The sequence below is a fragment of the Hippocampus bargibanti genome, linkage group LG02 (assembly GCF_051943395.1).
Source record: "Hippocampus bargibanti isolate YZ-2025 linkage group LG02, ASM5194339v1, whole genome shotgun sequence".
In the NCBI taxonomy this organism is placed as follows: Eukaryota; Metazoa; Chordata; class Actinopteri; order Syngnathiformes; family Syngnathidae; genus Hippocampus; species Hippocampus bargibanti.
This window is the reverse complement of record NC_142735.1, coordinates 31,038,594-31,059,404: the sequence shown is the minus strand read 5'-3', so window position 1 is coordinate 31,059,404 and position 20,811 is coordinate 31,038,594. Positions and strand designations below refer to the sequence as shown.

At 45.3% G+C, this 20,811-nt stretch overlaps 1 protein-coding gene across 1 annotated transcript; it reads right to left on the bottom strand.

The window, feature by feature from the left end:
- Nucleotides 1–1,297: 1,297 nt before the first annotated feature.
- On the bottom strand, nucleotides 1,298–16,716 carry LOC148902426 (tetratricopeptide repeat protein 39B-like). The gene is made up of 18 exons (XM_088990955.1): nucleotides 16,481–16,716; nucleotides 14,946–14,980; nucleotides 14,752–14,856; nucleotides 14,537–14,668; nucleotides 13,752–13,822; nucleotides 13,552–13,684; nucleotides 13,380–13,485; nucleotides 11,804–11,869; nucleotides 11,625–11,733; nucleotides 8,690–8,757; nucleotides 8,567–8,626; nucleotides 8,333–8,494; nucleotides 6,973–7,064; nucleotides 6,747–6,867; nucleotides 5,669–5,780; nucleotides 5,486–5,603; nucleotides 3,540–3,656; nucleotides 1,298–3,315 (listed from the first exon to the last, which is right to left on the bottom strand). The coding sequence occupies exons 1-18, from the start codon at nucleotides 16,508–16,510 to the stop codon at nucleotides 3,216–3,218; spliced, it is 1,737 nt and encodes a 578-aa protein (XP_088847081.1). The 5' UTR covers nucleotides 16,511–16,716; the 3' UTR covers nucleotides 1,298–3,215.
- Between the last annotated feature and the right edge of the window lie 4,095 nt (nucleotides 16,717–20,811).

The window sequence follows — 20,811 nt, the reverse complement described above, 5'->3', positions numbered from 1 at the left end:
GTAAAGCCGTACGTGATTGGTCAAAATCCACGGTAGAGGCGGGACGGGGGAATTACAGACACACTCAGCAGTGAGGAGAACGAGGCGTTGTTAGAGAAACAGAAGCACACTGTGAGTAGCACATGAAACAGGAAAGGGCTTTCTGATTCTGAAAGGTGTTTCTCAAAGAATCATATATGACGAAGAACGTGCTGCAGTCCCAGAACAGGTCAAAAAAAAGCACTAGCTGTTTGTCTAACAACTGACTGCTGGACATCCCGAACTATGACACCCGACATGTCAGTTACATGCCACTTGATTGAAAATGTCAAAGTGGGGGCATGTCTGCTGGATTGTTTTGAGTTCAACGAGACACATTTCTGAGAATTTAGTAGAGTAGCTGGGTAGGTACTGCAGGACATATGCACTGCTTTGGAGCCATTTGAGCAGGTCACTGGAGATCAGTGAAGACAGGTATAGTGGACAAATGTTATCACATTATGCTCTTATTATTATTATTCAGTTATTATCAATTTTATTAGTTGGTATGATAGCATTAGTAATATGAAAAGCAAATTAGTGACAGCTGATCATCAGACCAGAGTAACCACAGGGAAAGTGAAAGTTAGCATCCAGTAACTCTGTGCACATATAAAGCCATATAAATAATTTTTTTGATATAATGTATTTTTTACATAAGTAATTCGTCACGTAGGTTTACATGATTTTTGGTAGTTAATTAATTTAAGCAAAAACAAAAAAAAAAAAACGAGGAGCCATTTGGGAGCCAAACAGTGACGTGCAGTCAGTGGAGGCAGGTGAGGCAGTGCCTCACCTGTCATCATGGAAAGCTGTCATGGAAATATCAAATGAAAAAATAAATTAAATAGTTAGATGTATTTAGTGATTTGTACTTTAAAGTTCTTGTCCATTTAACTTCACCGTTTTAGGATTTTTTTCAAAATCGCTGAATTTTCACATTTATCGTTCAAATACGAAGTAGAGACGAGCGGTGACGTCATTGATGACGTCAGCGCCTCACCAGCCATGAACCTCACCGCACGTCACTGGAGCCAAAAGAGCCGGATATTTTAGTGAGCCGAGCCAAAAGACTCTCTTAAAAGAGCCGGAATTCCCATCACTAGTTTCCACGTTTAGACGTCACAAGTCTGGTGGGGGTAGTGCGGCGTAAAAAGAGAGTATGAGTCCTGATCAACCGTGACCTTAAGACACGGCGTCATTTGGATAATGAAAATGGACGTCGGGAGTCCATTGCGAGGCGATTGTTCGGCGCGCCGCTAGAGGGAGCCCAAGCCACAAGACAAGTAGGTCTCAAACGCATGTACTGTTTATTTGTCTTTCCTTCCAATGACAGCAGGTGACTTGCCACAGAATCAACGCCAAATACAAATAAACCAAAAGCACATTTATCATAAATAGAAAGACTAAAGCTTGCATTGTAGCGGTTGACCGCCACACAGGGGGTTGGGGGACTTGCAACTTGCCCACCGGTGCGGTGAAGCGCTGGCTTTCCGCCGGCTTTGGTTTGAAGCTATTAAGAGGTTTCTTCCGCTCGTTACGAGGGCAAAAATATTGGTGGTGAAAATCCCGTGAAGGCAGTTTTGTGAATAAATGACAAAGAGGCACAAAAAATAAGCACAAAAATGAAAGAGACGTGTTCATTTTGTAACAGGCTAACGCGTCGGTCTGGGTGTGTACGCGCGTCACCGCGTTTAAAGGACAACCGACACCATCGGACAAGTTGCATCCATAATTTGTCAAATCACTTCAAATGACTTCTACTGAGCGCATTTGACAAATATTTCACAGCATGTAGCTATATTTTATCTTTTAAGACTCACGCTGAATATTCAGGAAGTCTTGTTTCGAATTGATGACGATCCCCTACGTGATGTCACGGAGGGAACGCCCCTTACCCAGAAAACGACACACAATGCATTTTGGGTACTTTTTTTCATCTTAAAACACTGTGTTGATCACGCAATTAGAAGGAAAACTACATAAATAACGCAATGGTGAATTGATGGGTGTCGCAGCCAATTGCAGGAACACGCATAAAGAACGTGTACATTTGCAGATTTCCAGCAGACAAATCAGCCCATTTCCAACGGAGCTTTTGCGCCATCTTGTGCATTTTCTGGGCGCTACATTGGAGTCCAGATGGCTCGAATTGATACGGAAGGACTTCTTTAGTCGATTGCAAACATTTATGCCTTCCTCTTCAGAACTATTTGAATCATATTCATAACTGGATGAGTAACAAAAAGAATCTGAACTCTCTGAAGCCATTGTTTTGATTCTGGAGCAAGACAGTGTGTGACCAATTGTGACGTCACGAACAAGGGGGCGGGACTCTCTGAATCTGCCCAGTTCCGAGCTCATTTTGTGGCAGTTTTGGGACACTTGAAGTCATTTTTATTGGCGTTTTGCATTTGACTAAAAATAGCAGTCTTCGTATTTTGGGTATTTTAGATGCTATAAAACGTTTTTCTGATGTCAGTTAGGAAACAAAAAAATGGTGTCGGTTGTCCTGTAAGGCGGCCGGAGTGCAGACCACGTCAATTTGCAAAAGAGCACATTCGCTATCAATGAAGATACCAACAACGTGAATGAGTGTTGTGCGCAGATTGTCAAAGCGTGAAAGGCGCGAAAAGCTTAACTAAGGAAAGAGGTAGGCGAAAACGATCTTCTAGCGAATCGCTGCGGCGACAAGCTCATGGGACTCGGTCGGCAAGCAGCGCGCAGTTGTTTTGCTAGGCAGCGGAAGGCAAACCAAGCACGATTCAAGCCATTTTTTTTCCATCTGACATTGTGAGAGTGGTGATCCAGGAATTCACCAAGAAAGTGGCCGGACCCAAAACTTGGGGATGGATTCTTGGGACTTGTCAAACGTCTACACCAAATTTGTGCCAATTGGTGAAGATGCTGACCGTGGATTGCCCCCCCCTCAAATCCAGAATCCTTCCTTTTGGGACGCCGCACAAATGCCGAAATTCTTGTTCTGTTGTGCGTGTCCACCAAATTTCAGGTAACTTGTTCAAACCTTCCAGCTTCCTAGCTTTCGAGCTTTTGAGGTAAGGCGTCATGTTTGGGACCCCGAATGGAAATCCTCCCCACAAGACAATTTGAAACAACATTTCAAAAAGGCATTTGCACAACAAAATGGACATGACAACAAAAAAAAAAAGCAGGCTTAGACTGGAGGCACCGTCGGGCTATTCCGGGGTGGCAGCGGGCGAACCTTTGAGGGTGCTCAGTGCGGCGTGAATGCGGAAGTGCAGTCTGGACTCCATGGAATAATCCTTGTAGTTGCTCCTGACACAACGACGACAAAACATTATGTGAATGAAGTCAAAGTCAGCTTTATTGTCAAATATGCTAATATGCATGCCATACAGCACAGATGAAATTACTGTACTCTCGGGCCCAGCGTGCAAGGCACTTATGATGACTTTAACAAACATAATAAACACGAAAACGCCAATTTGCTGGGAGAATGAAATGAAATGAAATACGGGCGCGTGAGTGAGCTTCCTTACTTGGCATTTTCCATGAAGGCAGCGGCCTTGGCGTCATCACCCTGCTGCCGGTAGAGGAGGCCCAGCTCGTACAGCGTGAAAGGGACCAGGTAGTGATCGTAGCGGATGCGATTTTCACTGCAAACGTCATCAGAGAATGCAGAAATGAGAAACCTGCCGACTTCACGCTAGCAAAAGCCACCTACTGAGAATTGCATTTTCTGTGGAGCTTTATCTCTTGTTTCTATTTATAATTGTATTTTATTTATTATTGTATATATGCTTGTCTGTGACTGTAAAGTGTCCTTGAGAGCACTTTAATTGCTAGCAATTTGCTATCTATTAGCTATGTAGCTGGCTCGCTAGCTATCTAGCGAGCTATCTATTAGATACAGGTAACATCCGACTTACGACCAAGTTCCGTTCCGACCAAACGGTCGCAAGTCAAAATGGTCGTAAGTCGAAATCCATTCAAAATGGTGAATAGAGACTCTGAGACTAAATGACTTGCAAACTCCCCCCTCTGGTGCCATCATAAAGTCAATTACTGTGCGAGAGTGAGATGCTGGCTGGCAGGCTGGCCAAAATTGTCGTAGGCGTTGCCTGTCTGCTAACACGTTGCGGTGTCAGACGTAGAATTAAAATTTTAAAAATAGGGTCAGGAGGTCGTGGTTGTAAGTTCGGGCGGTCGTTAAGTCGAGCCGGTCATACGTCGAATGATACCTCTATCTGGTTGGCTAGCAAGCTAGCTATTAGCTATCTATTAGCTGGCTAGTTAGTGGGTTGAGTGAATGCTGGCGCGTGTGGCTGACGCTGCTCACCTACAGAAAAAGTTATCCTGTGACTGTAAAGTGACCTTGACAGTTTTGAAAGGCGCTTAGAAATCAAATGTATTATTATTATTATTATTATTATTATTATTATTATTATTATTATTATTATTATTGCATCAAATTCAGAGAGTTGCCGCTCTTGGCCACTGGGCGGCGCTATAACAGAGCAGTCCGTGTGTGTGTGTGTGCGCGCGAGAGAGAAAATAGGGGAGAAAGAAAATGGAGAGAGAGAGAGAGAGAGAGACAGAGAGAAAGAGAGAGAGAGTGTGAGAGAGAGAGAGGGAGAGAGAAAAAATGGGGGAGAGAAAGAAAATAGAGGGAGAAAATGGGGGAGACAGAGAAAATGGAGGAGAGAGAGAAAGAGAGAGAGAGAGAAAATGAGCTAGAAAGAGAAACAAGGGTGAAAGAGAGAGAATGGGGGAGAGAATGCAAGCGAGAGAATGGTGGAGAAGAGGGAGAAAATGGGGTGAGGGAGAGAGAAGGGCGAGAGAAACAAAGAGAGAGAGAGAGAGAGAGAGAGAGAGAGAGAGAGAGAGAGAGAGAGAGAGAGAGAGAGAGAAAATGGCTAGAAAGAGAAACAAGGGTGAAAGAGAGAGAATGGGGGAGAGAATGCAAGAGAGAGAATGGTGGAGAAGAGGGAGAAAATGGGGTGAGGGAGAGAGAAGGGCGAGAGAAACAAAAAGAGAGAGAGAGAGAAAGAGAAAGAGAGAGAGAGAAAGAGAGAGAAAGAGAGAGAAAATGGCTAGAAAGAGAAACAAGGGTGAAAGAGACACACAGAGAATGGGGGAGAGAGAAAAGGGCAATAGAGAGAATGGGGGAGACAGAGAGAAAATGTGGGAGAGAGAAAAAGGGGGGTGAGGGAAGGAGAGAAAGAGAGATAACATTTGTTTGCTCCAACTTGATTCCTGAGCTTGTTAAATCCAAGACCATCTACCGCTCAATGCGAGTCAGTAAAAGTCTGTCCTCTTCCGCAGAGGATAAAGAATACATGTCCGCCAGTGCGGTCCTATCATCCGTCTACTTGGCCAAGCAGCGGCGGTGGAACCTCCATGACTATTTTGGGAGCGTCTTTGGTGAGCGCGTCGTTGGTGAGCGCGTCGCTTTCTGTAAGTCGCGCGACATGTCGCTTTGTACCTGGACAGGACGTGCGTGAAGCAGAGCTCGGCCTGCAACAGGCGTCCCGCGTGCTTCAGACAAAGACCCTTCAGCATCTGGACCAGGCAGGTGTCGTCCACGTGGAACTCGGACGGCTCTGGCGGGTGGGGGTGTCAAGTCAGGTCATGCCCGGGAGGCGGGAGGGGTCGTGGCGTCACTCACGGGGGTCGCGGGCAAGCTGCTTCTCGGCCGCCTCGATGGTCACCAGCAGCGCTTCGGTGCAGTCGGCTCGTTTGGCTACGATGGTGAAGCCGCTCCAAACATACATCATTTCCTGTCGGGAGGGGGCAGGTGAGGACGTGGTACAGTGATGATACCTTGGCTTACAAACATAATCGGTTCCCAGACAGTGTGTAAGGCGAAAAGTGTGTATCCCAAAAATTAATTTCCCATAGGAAACCATTAAAATGAGAATAATCCGTTCCAAAGGTCCCCACAAAACATAATTTTCTAATCTTCTAAGCCTTAAAACTTCACAAAATATGCCTTATTTGATGTATAATAAATGTGCTATGGTATTATAATGAAAGAAATAAACTTTACTGTATAATAAAGTGGTTTTATTTACCTTTGTGATGGTCGTTGATGGCTTAATGGAATGGAGTGACTGGTTTCATCAGCATTAAACACTTGATGAGGAACGTAACCTTCTTCTTTCACCATCTTAAGGAATGATCCCTTGTAGGTGCTTTCTCTGTGATAATTTTACCTTGTTCCTCATCAATTGTGTTGTGTTTAGCCGGTTTGGTAGATTTTTGCATCAAATGTACAGATGGCTTGTGCGGGTTATTTGTGGAGCCTGATTGACAGGATATTTTAACCTTGCAGCCTACTCTCTGCCTTTGGACTGTCAAAGCTGAAACGAGTCCAAATGTCACTGTTTTCTATCAATTTTCTCACTCTCTCTTTGTCGTCTGCCTGTCTCTTTAATGATTAACCCCCACCCACCCCTCACTGCTGCGTTCTTGACCAATCACGTGGCTTTAACTAAAGACTGGGGGCGGGGAATAGAGGACAAAACCAAGGTGGCTGCCATTTTCTTGTTAGAACGGGCTTGTTCGCGAACGACACATCACTCATTATGGCAGCTCCGTGTGTATCCCGAAAAATAAGATTAAATTCTTGTGAATTTAACATTCGTAAACCAAAAAGTTCGCAAGCCAAGGGGTTCATAAACCGAGCTATCACTTTACCGCAGATAGATGGGGGGCAGACCGGCGACATGGCGAGCGTCACGTACCAGCGCCGGAAGCACCAGCGGCACGGGGGCGGCGGCCTTGTAGCGGCGAGCTTTGCGGACGGCAAACTTCTCGGTGGGGATGGACTTGCCGGCCAGACGCTGCTTGAGGCCTTCCACCTGCCTGCGCAAACACCAAACGTCCGCCACCGGTCAAGCTTGGCCCACTGCCTCCCAACGTCTTCTCCGAGACAAGTCATGGGGGTGGGGGGTTCTCGACGGTACACACCTGAAGAGCTCCACCACGTCTTCACCCATTTTCATGGCGTCCTCCTGCGACATCATACTGAGGATGGCGGCCTTCTGGTACATGTAGATGGCCTGCGGGAAAGTGGCCAACTGCTAAGGCTCAGTGTCAGAGATGTTCGGTCGGACACTGTAGACCAGGGGTGTCAAAGTCATTTTTTGCCGCGTGCCACATTGTAGTTATGGTTTCCTCTCGAGGCCCGTTAGAAATTTGGGGAACCCATTAGAATGTTTAAATCCCTTCAAATATTACATATAGAGCACACAGCAAATTAATGAATAACTCGTTTTCAAATCTGAAGTCGAGAATAATGACTTTTATTGTGGTTGACATCCAAAAATATGACATTTTGGCTCAGATTTTAGCAATCATCATGGAATTTAACAAATTTGATTTGCTTTCGCGGGCCGAAAAAAAATGATGTGGCGGGCCGGATTTGGCCCGCGGGCCTTGACTTTGACACCAGTGTCCTAGACGAAGATGACAGTTTAACAGGCTGTGTCTGTTTCACTCAGATTGACTGTGGCCATCTGCACCTTTACTGTAGGCCTATTGTTTGGTTGGCCAGCTAAGCATGGGACTTTTAAAGGACAACCGACGTCACTTTTTTGTTTCTGAACTGACATCAGAAAAACGTTTTATAGCATCTAAAATACCCAAAACACGCAGTATGATATTTTTATTCAAATATAAATAAAAATGACATCACGCCAAGACATCTTGCATTGCTGGAGAATCCAAACAATGGCTTCAGATTCGGAGAATATGCTTTCTTGTTACACATCCAGTTATGAATATGATTCAAATAGTTCTGAAGAGGAAAGCATACATGTTTGCAATCGATGAAAGAATTTATTCCGTGTCATTTTGAGGCATCTGGACTGCAATGTAGCGTCCCAGAAAAGAGGCAGAAAATGGTGACCTCTTGTAGACATGACAGCGTATTGCGTTTCCACAGGCTGATAAATTCCTTATATGGAGCTTGGACGCCCTCTTCTGGCGCAACACGAGGTTTTCAGACCAAACAAGCATTGACGTGATGGAAGGATTGCTACAATGTGTCCTTTTTTTTCGGCCAGGGGCGTTCCTTCAGTGACGTCACGTACGGACTCGTCACCAACTCCAAAACAAGACTTCCTAAATATTCAGCGCGAGTCTTAAAACGTAAAATATAGCTATATGCGGTGGAATCTTTGTAAAATACGCTCAGTAGAAGTCATTTGACGTGATTTTACAAATTATGGACACAACTCTCCCGGAGACGTCCGTTGTCCTTTAAATATGATAACTTCTTATTCTCCATCACTCACAGCGACAAAACGGCGGCGACCTCGACTCCCACCTTAGACCAGCGGCTCTCGCGACACAGCAGCTCGGCGTAGCGGTACGCCTGCAGCCAATCCTGCTGGTACGAGTGCGTCCACATGAGCTCCCAGAAGCACAGGTGGTGGATCTGCTTCCACTCCTGCTGGCTGCTCACACACTGCCGGTAGCCGGAGCGCGCCTGCGACACACAGGCACGGGTCAAGGGGGGAGGGGGGCAGAGTGGGGCTACTGAGAATGGAGAGCGGAGAACCTCCTCAAAGTGTCCTCGCAGCGCGGCCAGCCGAGCCGAGTAGAACTGGATGATGGCGCCCTGGAAGAGGCCCCGCCCACATTAAAAAAACATCCGGGGGAAGGGGGACGAACAGGCTTTTACTTTGGGATACTTGTGACGATACGGCTCCAGCAGGGCTTCAGCTTCCACCACGTTGCCTTCACCGCTGCCTGCGCAAAAAACACACAACACATGCGGATCAAAGGGTTTTTGGTTCAGGAAGATCCTTCTGGGTTCTTTGCTTCACAAAAATGTCAACGCTAAATGGCAACAGGCCCGCCAATTTTACTTTTCCCAAAGGTGCAGAAGTGTACAGCACAGGTGTCAAAGTCAAGGCCTGGGGGCCAAATCTGGCCCGCCACATCATTTTATTTGGCCTGCGAAAGCAAATCAAACTTGTGATATTCCATGATGCTTGCTAAAGTCCGAACCAAAATGTCAAATTGTCCCATGTAAACAACAATAACAGACACTATTCTTTACTTCAAATGTGGTTGATTTTCTCTTGAACAACTGTTTGTATACTTAGCTAGGTAGCTAGCTATTAGCTGTCTAGCTGACTGTAAGCTCGATCTATATTCACTATTTATTTGCTATCCATTAGCTAGCTAGCTATTAGCTGTACAGCTGACTGTAAGCTCTCTAGCTGGCTAGCTGTTGGCTATCTGGAGATCTATATTCACTATTTATTTGCTATCCATTAGCTAGCTAGCTAGCTATCTATTAGCTGTACAGCTGACTGTAAGCTGTCTGGCTAGCTGTGGGCTATCTGGCGATCTATTAGCTATTTATTCGCTAGCCAACAGCTGGCTAGCTTGCTATCTATTGGAGTGACTTCCGGGATGAGTGAACGCTGCCACGTGTGGGTGCCGCTGTTCACCCACCGAAAAACTGATCCTGTGACTGTAAAGTGACCTTGAGAGTTTTGAAAGGCGCTTAGAAATGAAATGTGTTATTATATATATATATATTATTATAGTTATTCATTCATTTGTTGTGCGTTATGTATGAAATATAATAATACATTTCATTTATAAGCACCTTTCAAATCTCTCAAGGACACTTTACAGTCACAGGATAATTTTTCTGCGGGTGAGCAGCGGCATGCGGAGATGAAACATTCTAATGGTTTCCCCAAATTCCAAAACTACAATGTGGCCCCGCTGCAAAAATGACTTTGACACCCCTGCTGTAGACTGACAGGAATCTCACCAGGATCTTCCTATCTTCTTGTGCAGGGGTGCTCACACTTTTTCAGCATGGTAGCTACTTTTGAAATGTCAAAATATTTTATTTTATACCCATTATAAACTATTTATTGAGAAATATATTGAGGAATCTTGCAACCAATGTTGCTGTATATCCGCATATGTTGCACAACACAACATAATTATGTACATTTTTTTACCATTACCCGAATTCGCTCTGATAATTGGCAGACGAGTCAAACACACTTTGAAAATGTCATTGTAAAAAAAAAGGCTGACTACCATTCCGTATGAAAATATTTTTTCCTTCTTACTTGGTCCAGCTCCCCCACTCATGTTTATACCCTATACAGTGATACCTTGGCTTACGAACTTAATTGTGTCCCAGAAAGTGTGTGTAAGGTGAAAAGTGTGTATTCCAAACATTAATTTCCCATAGGAAACCATTAAAATGAGTATAATCCGTTCCCAGGTCCCCATAAAACATAATTTTCTACTTTCTAATTTTCTAAGCCTTAAAACTACACAAAATATACCTTATTTTTGTATAATAAATGTGCTCTTGTATTGTAATGAAACAAATAAACTGTACAGTATAATAAAGTCATTTTATTTACCTTTGTGATGGTCGTTGATGGCTTGATGGAATGGAGTGGCCATAATGACGAATGATTCCTTGCAAGCTTTGGCAGCTTTATCGTCAGAACTGGCTGCCTCACCATGACGAATGACACAATGAATCCCTGTACAACGCTTAAAGTTCTCGAACCATCGGTGGCTAGCCTTGAAATCATCAATGGATGAAGATGCAGTGCTTTCTCGACGATAATTTGACCTAGTTCCCCATCAATTTTGTTCTGTTGAGCTGGGTTGAATAGCTTTTTTCATCAAGTGTACAAATGGCTTGTGCGGGTTGTTTGTGGAGCCTGATTGATGGGATATTTTAACCTTGCAGTCTACACTCTGCCTTTGAACAAGTTGAAACGAGTCCAAATTTCACTGTGTTGTCTATCCATTTTCTCACTCTCTCTCGTCTACCTATCTATTTATTATTTGCAGCTCTGTGTTTCTGTAACCCCTCCTCACTGCTGTGTTCTTGACCAATCACGTGCGGCTTTAAGCGAAGACTGGGGGCGGGGAATAGATGACAAAAACAAGTCGGCTGCCATTTCCTTGTTAGGAGAACGGGCTCGTTTGCGAACGACACATCACAACACAATGTTCGTAAACCGAAAAGTTCGTTAGCCAAGGTGTTCGTAAGCCGAGGTATCACCGTATTACTATATTAAGGGGAAAAAAGAGCGAAAATTAGGATGTAACTAACGATTGGCTTAGTTGTTTGAGCACGCAGAGTATCTAATAATGAGATATCCATTTGATTGGTTGTCCAGTGTATCAATCAAGTGAAGGGATGGCTGATAGTTTTTATACGAAACAACTCAATTTTATTTGTATAGTGTCAGTTCATGACAATGTCACATCACCTTGTCATGCAATCGACCAATAGTACCTTGGAGATCGACTGGTCGATTACGATCGACGTATTGACCACTACTATTCTTGTGGTCCACATTTGACACATCATGTCAACAACCACTGATTTGAGGACCTTCCTTGATTTTCAATCGTTAGTCATTTTCATTCGGGCCGAGTCAAGAGTCCAAAAGCTACACTTGACTTTGGTTGGTTCCTTTTCACCGATTTGGCCTTTTTTTTTTTAATGAGTGCCATTTTATTTCTCAAGTGCTTTCCAGCTACGCTAATTGGAACCGCTGGCACCCAGGCTGGCAGGAAGGAAGGAAGGGGGGAGGAGGAAGGAAGTCACCTACCGAGCACCAGTGAGACGTAGGTGTGGTAGAACATCAGCGTCAGCGTGCACAAGATGGAGCGCAAACTGGTGCCGCACGTTCCCTCTCGCAGCTGCGACAAACCAAACTCCTGTCGGGACCGTCGCGCCTCCGTCAGTGAATGCCGCAAACACACGCGTGCGTCCGCCAGCGCAACTTGCCCTGTTTCCAGAGAAGCCTATAAACTCCAGCAGCCGGAGGATCCTCTGCGGGAGGAGGGACAGCATCTGGGTTGGGGGAGGGGGTGGAGCAAACCACAATTAGATGTAAGGGGGGGGGGGGGGCAAAGCCAAGCCACCAAAACCAAAAAAAAACCTCAACCAAGACCCAGAAAAGTACTTTGGTGTCTTTCCAGGACCAAGAAAGGCCAATTGGACTGCGCCACTTGGCTGGAGTTCTATCTATTTTCTATCTATTAGCTGGCTACGTGGCTGGCTATCTATAAGCTAACTACATAGCTGGCTATTTATTTGCTATCTATTAGCTGGCTACCTGGCTGGCTATCTATTAGCTGGCTATCTATTCGCTGGCTACCTGTCTGGCTATCTATTAGCTAGCTACCTAGCTGGCTATCTATTTGCTACATATTAGCTGGCTACCCGGCTGGCTATCTATTTGTTATCTATTAGCTAGCTACCTAGCTGGTTATCTGTTAGCTGGCTACCTAATTGGCTATCTATTAGCTGGATAACTGGCTGGCTATATATTAGATAGCTACCTAGCTGGCTATTTATTTGCTATCTATTAGCTGGCTACTCGGCTGGTTATCTATTTGCTATCTATTAGCTAGCTACCTGGCTGGCTATCTATATGCTATCTATTAACTAGCTACCTAGCTGGCTATCCATTTGCTATCTATTACCTAGCTACCTAGCTGGCTATCTATTAGCTGGCTACCTGGCTGGCTATCTATTAGCTGGCTACCTGGCTGGCTATATATTAGCTAGCTACCTAGCTGGCTATTTATTTGCTATCTATTAGCTGGCTACTCGGCTGGTTATCTATTTGCTATCTATTAGCTAGCTACCTGGCTGGCTATCTATATGCTATCTACTAGCTAGCTACCTAGCTGGCTATCCATTTGCTATCTATTACCTAGCTACCTATCTATTAGCTGGATACCTGGCTGGCTCTCTAGTAGCTGGCTACCTGGCTAGCTATCTAGTAGCTGGCTACCTGGCTGGCTATCTAGTAGCTGGCTACCTGGCTGGCTATATATTAGCAAGCTACCTAGGTGGCGATCTATTTGCTATCCATTTGCTATTAGCACATGCAGCTATGTAGCTGGCTATTTATTAGCTGTATGGCTATCTAGCTGGTTAGCTGACTGGCTGGCTGGCTATTGGCTGTCTGTCTAGTTAGCTAGCTATGTAGATGGCTATTTATTGGCTATATGGCTATCTAGCTGGTTAGCTAACTGTCTAGCTGGCTAGGTTTCTATTTATTTGAGTTACTTCCAGGTTGAGTGAATGCTGGCGTATGTGGCTGCCGCTTCTCACCTGCAGAAAAACCGATCATGTGACTGTAAAGTGACTTTGGGAGTTTTGAAAGGCGCTTAGAAATCACATGGATTATTATTATAAGAATTAAAGGTTGCGCACCACCCGCCCCCTGTTGCTCACTGGGGGTACAGGGGGGGGGGGGGTCAAGGTCCTGAAGCATATCCCCTACAATGGTGTCACGGTAATGTGAACAATTAGCCGTAGCCGAGCGACGTAAAGAGAAACAGCAACCCACCAAGTTGAAGGAGCCGACGCCCAGCTTGACTCCGCCCTCAAACTGACTCCGCGAGTCCGATTGGCCGCTGGGGTCGTTGGCCGTGTTCAGCACATTATGACAGTCCCTGAGAAAAGAACGATGGTCGTCTTTTGTTTTCCCCAATTGCCTTTATGGACGTTGCGAAACTGACTTGTAGATTTGATAACTGCTTCGGATTTTAATGGCTCCTTTGATGAAGCTAATCATGTTCTCGTCCTGCACAAAGGTCAGGGTGGCTTTCTGAAGCAAGCATTCGGCGTAGCAAAGCTCGGCGTGCATCTCCTCTGAGGACACAAATGCGCCATGTTGCCAAGAAGACCAGGGGGTGGGGGATCGGCGGGGGGGGCATACCTTCCTGAAGGTTGACCGGCCTGCTGATCAGACTGGACAGAGATCCCACGACCGAGTTCTTCTTGCGAAACCTGAGGGACAAACAACCAAAAGAGAGTGTGGCAAAGGTTTTTAATAATAATAATACATTTGATTTATCAGCGCCTTTCAACCCTCTCAAGGTCACTTTACAGTCACAGGATAAGTTTTTTCTCTGGGTGAGCAGCGGCAGCCACACGTGCCAGTGTTCACTCAACCCTGAATAACTAAAAATATTGTGCCAAGTCAATTCTCTTCGTCTTTTCTGTAATACCGTATAATAGCTATTTGGCTGGCTAGCTATTAGCTATCTATTGGCTTGCTAGCTAGCTTTCGATCTATTTGTCTCACCAATCTATCCGAGTTACTTACGGGTTGAGTGAACGCTGGCGCGTGTGTCACTCAACTCGGAATAACTCAAATAGATACAAAGCTAGCTAACTAGCTAATAGATAGCCAGCCAGATAGCTAGCCCGGTAGATAGCTAATAGCCAGATAGCTAATAGATAGACAGCCAGATAGCCAGCTAGCTAGATAGATAGCTAATAGACAGAAAATATAGAGCAAATAGGTATCCAGCTAGACAGCTAGAAAGCTAGCATACACATGATGTAATGAGGACCATTCAACTCCAGGTAACATCCGACTTACGACCGGCTTAACTTACGACCACCCGTACTTACGACCACGACCCCATTTTTAACATTTTAATTCTACGCCTGGCATAATAATAATAATTTTTGCAGGGGGGGGGGGTCTCCTCGTACCTCTGGCAGGTGTTCAAGGCCTCCTTGATGGTTGCCATGGCCACCTGGATGTCCTTATGCTCAAAGGTCATGGCGGCCTGCAGCACCAAGATGCTGCTGTAGCCTAAGGCGTGGTACATGCTGTTGCGCCACCTGCACGTGCATGCGATCGGTTGAGGAGGGGGTCTGCCTGTGGGGGGGTCGGGGGGGGGGGTATGGGCGGGGAGCAAGCTGACCATGGCTTCAGGAGCTCCAGCGCTTCGGAGAACTTGTTGTTGAGGACCAGGTTCAGGGCGCATTGAGTCTCCCGGATGGCCGACTGCAGGTCCATGTGATGTGCGCTGTATACACAAGCATGCAGTTGTGGGTTTGCCAACACCCCTAAACAGGAAGTGAAAGACCCCCGCCACACAGGAAGAGAGTAACTTACGCGGGAATGCGGTCGTGGGCATCCTCAAAATGGTCCTGCCAAAGACATAAGAGCACACGTAGGTGGTTATAGGGAGGCGGGGGGGGGGGGGGGGTAACATTTCAACCGTGAGCACTCCGCAGTTCGTCAGAGTAGCACCGCAGGGTGAGTGTCAACACCGAGGAACCGACAACAGGTTCACCGCAGGGACAAAAGTCTGAGAGAGGAAGCCCAAAAAGGGCTTCATTGAGGTGTCTCCTTTGCAACTAAAGGACACTAAACTCACCCACACCAAATTAAAGGGGAAAACAGCAAAAAGTCAAAGAAATATTGATGTGTCAGTCGCGAACGAGTCGGTTCTTAGAAGTGATCGCTGAAGTGAACGAAGAGAGCCAGTTCCTAACAAGGAGCAGATTATTTTTTTGGACTCTATTCCCCACTCCCGGTCTTCGGTAAGCCGCTCGTGATTGGTCAATATCCGTGGTAGAGGAGGGAGGGGAGAATTACAGAAACATGCAGCAGTGAGGGGAAGGGGGTTAAAATAGACAGATGGACAAATGTTATCACATTATGCAGTTATGATTATACAATTAGTATATTTTTTACTAGTTGGCATGATAGCATTATCAATATGAAAAGCAAATTACTGACAGCTGACCATCAGACCAGAGGAACAACAGGGAAAGTGAAAGTTAGTGGATGCTCTCGGTGCACATATAAATAAATATTTCATATAGTGTATTTTTTACATGAGTAATTCGTTTTTCACATAATTTATATTATTTTTGATAGTTAATTAATTTAAGCAACAAAAAAACAAACTGAGGAGCCATTTGGGAGCCAAAATAGTCGGATCTTTTTAGAGAGCCGAACCAAAAGAACCGGCTCTCTGAAAAGAGCCGGAATTCCCATCACTACAAGGAAAGGAGAACCTCGCTCCGCTGAAACTCCTCCACGCGCACCTGAATGAAGATGCGGCGCGGGGAATCCCAAATGCGGACTGGACCAAATAACGGATTTTTTTTCACATGAGAGGCGAGCTTAAGTAAAAGCCCCATCGACGACAGACAAACTTCCTCTTGAGCACACCTCCGAAGGTGGGGCCGGGAGCCAAGAAGGAGAACAGATGCGCCTTGTCACAATTGTCCGTTCGCCTGCCCGCCGCATTGCTGACATTCCAGATGCCGCGGCTCAACCTGCCGCCTCAGCACAACCTTTCGCCGCATCACAATGGACGCTCACACAAGATGCCGGGCGCCGGGAAGCCGCCTTCCCGCCGGACCGGGTCCGGAAGGGAAATGGGCACGCAGCCATCCCGACGCCGCCAAAGGTCGAGCGAGAGAGACCGCGAAGAGCACCGTCTCGCCGCCTGGACGTCGGGTAGCTCGCCGGAGAGGTCTCACGCCTTTCTTCGGACGGGCCGCACAGGTCCCGAACCAACTCAAAACAACATCACGCCGTCAAAGGCGGGGCCGTGGCGCCCGCCCGAGGAAGTGGTCCCAAACAAACACGTCGGTCGGGCTCGTGCGCGTGGCAGTCACTCGGTTCCCTCTCACCTCGTCCTCGGCGTGGGTCTCGTCCTCCATCGCGTCCGTCGCAGCACAGCAGACACGTCGCTCGCGTTTGGTCTGTAGGAGGGGGCGGGGGAAGGAGAGGGCCGGCGTCAGGCAAGTAGCTGGTCGTGCGGGTCGTCACTTCCGCTTGCGTAACACTCGCCTTGACACGCCTCCACCCGACAGCAAAGGCCATCATCCCCTTTTCATAAAAAAAGTTTCTTTATCGGCGCCGAAGACGAAAAATAAAACATTTACATTTTTTATTATTAATAAAATAATAATAATAATAATAATAATAATAATAATAATAATAATAATAATAATGAACTCAACCCAGAAGTAACATAAATAGATAGAAAGCTAGCTAGCTAGCCAATCAATAGACAACAGATAACTACTGTAGCTAGATAGCCAGCCAAATAGTTAAGAGATAGCTAGCTAGATAGCTAAATAGCTATCCAGATAACTAACAAATAGCAAATAGCTAGCAAATGATGATAATAATAGTAATAATAATAATAATAATAATAATACATTTTACATTTCATTTCTAAGCACCTTTCAAAACTCTCAAGGTCACTTTACAGTCACAGGATAAGCTTTTCTGTGGGTGAGTAGCGGCAGCCACACGTGCCAGCGTTCACTCAACCCGGAAGTAACTCAAATAGATAGCAAGCTAGCTAGCTAACGAATAGATAGCTAATAGCTAGCGAATGGATAGCTATTCGCTAGCGAACAGATAATACATTTCATTTTGGCGGGCAAGAGGTCCTTCCAGATGACTGGCAAACTACAGCGAACATAATCAGAGACGCAGGTCGGAAAGTACTTGGTCTTTCGAATGGAAGAAAGGTAGATAAGGAGACTTGGTGGTGGGATGGGGAGGCGCAGGAGTGTATACAGAGGAAGAGGTTAGCAAAGAAGAAGTGGGACACTGAGAGGACGGACGAGAGTAGACAGCAGTACAAGGAGATGCAGCGTACTGTCATGATCTGGTTGGCGACCAACGGGTGGCGCTGTCGGCCCCGCCTGCACCTGCACAGGTGCTGGTCGTCCCGATCAGTGGCGGACTGCCACGTTCGGATTGGCGATCAACGGGTAGCGACGTCAGCCCTGCCTGCAGCCTCGCAGGTGCTGGTCGTTTTAATCAGTGACACTTAAAAGGACTCCCGGCACGACCATCCGGTGTCGGTTCATTGTTTGTTGCATGCTTTGTCTGCAATTGCATGCATTGTATGCTGTGCATGTGTTTGTTTAACCTTGGCCGACTTTTACACTTGATTTTCTTTTGATACTTTGTATTTTTTCTGTCCAGATGATTTTATGTTTTACATTTTGTTCCTGCTGACATTATTTTAATACAATTTGTCAAACACAACCTCCTGCTCCCTCCTGCCTGCTTTTTGGGATCCGCAACCGCCATCACCACCTTGCAAACCGTGACACACACAGTTTAAGTGAAGGTGGCAAAGGCCAAACAAGAGGCCTATGATGACTTGTATGCTCGGCTGGACAGCAAGGAAGGCGAGACTGATCTTTACAGGCTGGCGAGACAGAGAGACAAAGATGGTCAGAAAGTCAGAGAGGCCAGACTGAGATGGTTTGGACATGTCCAGAGGAGAGAGAGTGACTATATCAGGAGGAGGATGCTCAGCCTTGAACTGCCAGGCAGGAGACCGAGAGGAAGACCGAAGAGGAGGTTTATGGATGTGGTCAAAGAGGACATGAAGGTAGCTGGTGTGAGAGAAGAGGATGCACAAAACCGGGATAGATGGAGGACATTGATTCGCTGTGGCGACCCCTGCAAGGAAAAGCTGAAAGGAAAAGAAGAAGAGATTTCTAAGCGCCTTTCAAAACTCTCAAGGTCACTTTACAGTCACAGGATAAGCTTTTGTGTGGGTGAGTAGCGGCAGCCACACGCACCAGCGTTCACACAACCCGGAAGTACTCAAATAGGTAGAAAGCTAAGTAGCTAGCTAATAGATACAGTAATAATAATACATTTGTTCCCTTTTTTTCCACGTCAGAAAAAGTATGGCAGTTATTGTCCTTCTCATATTAATGTACATAAATTTTAATGGTTAACAAGTATAGAATATTAATATACATTTTCCATGTGAAATATATTTTTATTTTATTCTTATAAGGCTAAAATATACCTTTAAAGGAAAACCAACGTCACTTTTTTGTTTTTTTACCTGACATCAGAAAAACGTTGTATAGCATCTAAAATACCCAAAACACGCAGTATATTTTTATTCAAATGCAAAACACCAATAAAAATGACTTAAAGTGTCCAAAATCTGCAAAAAATTGAGCTGCGAATTGGGCATTTTCAGAAAGTCCCGCCCCCAGTTCGTGACGTTACGCCAAGACGTCTTGCATTGCTGGAGAATCAAAACAATGGCTTCAGATTTGGAGAATATGCTTTCTTGTTACACATCCAGTTATGAATATGATTCAAATAGTTCTGAAGAGGAAAGCATGTTTGCAATCGATTAAAGAATTTATTCCGTGCCATTTTGAGGCAACATTGAGGGGAAATGTCTCACAGAAAAAGAGGCACAAAATGGCGACCTCCTGTGGCCACCTCAGTTTCCACAGGCGGATAAATTCCTTATATGGAGCTTGGATGCCCTCTTCTGGCGGCTTTTAGGTGCAACACGAGGTCCCCAGACCAAACAAGTACAGCAAAATACATTGACGTGATGGAAGGACCGCTACAATGCGGTTTTTTTTTCGGTCAGGGGCGTTCCTTTAATGACGTCACGTACGGACTCGTCATTAACTCAAAAACAAGACTTCCTGAATATTCAGCGCGAGTCTTAAAACGCAAAATATTACTATATGCGGTGGAATCTTATTAAAATACGCTCAGTAGAAGTCATTTGAAGCCATTTTACAAATTATGGACACAACTCTCCCGAAGACGTCCGTTGTCCTTTAAGGTCTGAACATTTTTCAATTGTTTTTTTTTCATTTAGTTGTTTTAGAAACATGTCCTTATTTTTACTTGTGAATAGCTTTCTGTCAGCGTATTTAAATATCAAAATTTATTCTTTGGCGAATACATTCAAACATTAAAAAAAGTGTTTGTTTCTTGAAAAATCGGCGACTCGACGTTTGCCAACATGCGAGCGTGAAGGCTCAATTTAAAACGCACAGCGACTTTTGGGCCGCAATAAGCGCAAAGGTTGAAGCAATTATCATTCATTGTGCGTGCAGGCGTGCGTGCATTCCATCTGTGTCAAGACACTATTTGGGCGACTGTAAAGGACAACCGACACCATTTTTTTCCCTAACTGACATCAGAAAAACGTTTTATAGCACCTAAAACACCCAAAATATGCAGGCTGATATTTTTTGTCAAATGTGAAACACCAATAAAAATGACTGAAAGTGTGCTAAAACTGCAACAAATTGAGCTGCGAATTGTGGATTTTCAGAAAGTCCCGGCCCCAGTTCGTGACGTCACGCCAAGACATCTTGCTTTGCTCAAGAATCAAAACAATGGCTTCAGATTTGGAGAAGATGCTTTCTTGTTACTCATCCAGTTATGAATATGATTCAAATAGTTCTGAAGAGGAAAGCATAAATGTTTGCAATCGATTAAAGAAGTCCTTCCGTATCAATTCCAGCCGTCTGGACTCCAATGTAGCGCCCAGAAAATGCACAAAATGGCGCACAAGCTACGTTGGAAATGGGCTGATTTGCCCGCTGGGAATTTGTGTCAACTTACACCTTCTTTTTGCGTGTTACCGCAATTGGCTGCGACACACAACGATTCACCATTGCGTTATTTATGTAGTTTTCCTTCGAATTTCGCGATCGACACGGTGTTTTCAGATGAAAAAAAAGTACCCAAAAATGCATTGTGTGTCGCTTTCTCAGTCAGGGGCTTCCCTCCGTGACGTCACTTAGGGGATTGTCATCAACCTGAAAACAAGACTTCCTAAATATTCAGCGCGAGTCTTAAAAGGTCAAATATAGCTATATGCGGTGGAATCTTTGTAAAATACGCTCAGTAGAAGTCATTTGAAGTGATTTTACAAATTATGGACACAACTAGTCCGGAAGTGTAGGTTGTCCTTGAATTGCTCACCTTGTCACAATATCACTTTGACACCCTAATTGTTACTTTCAGAACACGGGCCATCAGGAAGGCCATTTGAAAAGCGCAAGTTGTCGTCAGGGGACACATTTTGTTTTGTTTAATTTTAAAAAAGCGTCAATGTTTGCAGTTGGCAGGCAACCGGTTCAGGGTGTGCCCCGCTCTGGCGGCTGGGAGAGGCTCCGGCACCCCTGTCAGAGAATGGCTCATAATGTCATGA

What these genes read in the sequence shown, in the direction of transcription:
- LOC148902426 (XM_088990955.1), bottom strand. Translation starts at nt 16,510, where the DNA reads ATGGAGGACGAGACCCACGCCGAGGACGAG. An exon ending in AGCAGTTATCAAATCTACAA is followed by an intron (nt 13,486 to 13,551) that starts GTCAGTTTCGCA and finishes TTCTTTTCTCAG; the next exon opens with GGACTGTCATAATGTGCTGA. An exon ending in TGCGAGGACACTTTGAGGAG is followed by an intron (nt 8,495 to 8,566) that starts GTTCTCCGCTCT and finishes TGTGTGTCGCAG; the next exon opens with GCGCGCTCCGGCTACCGGCA.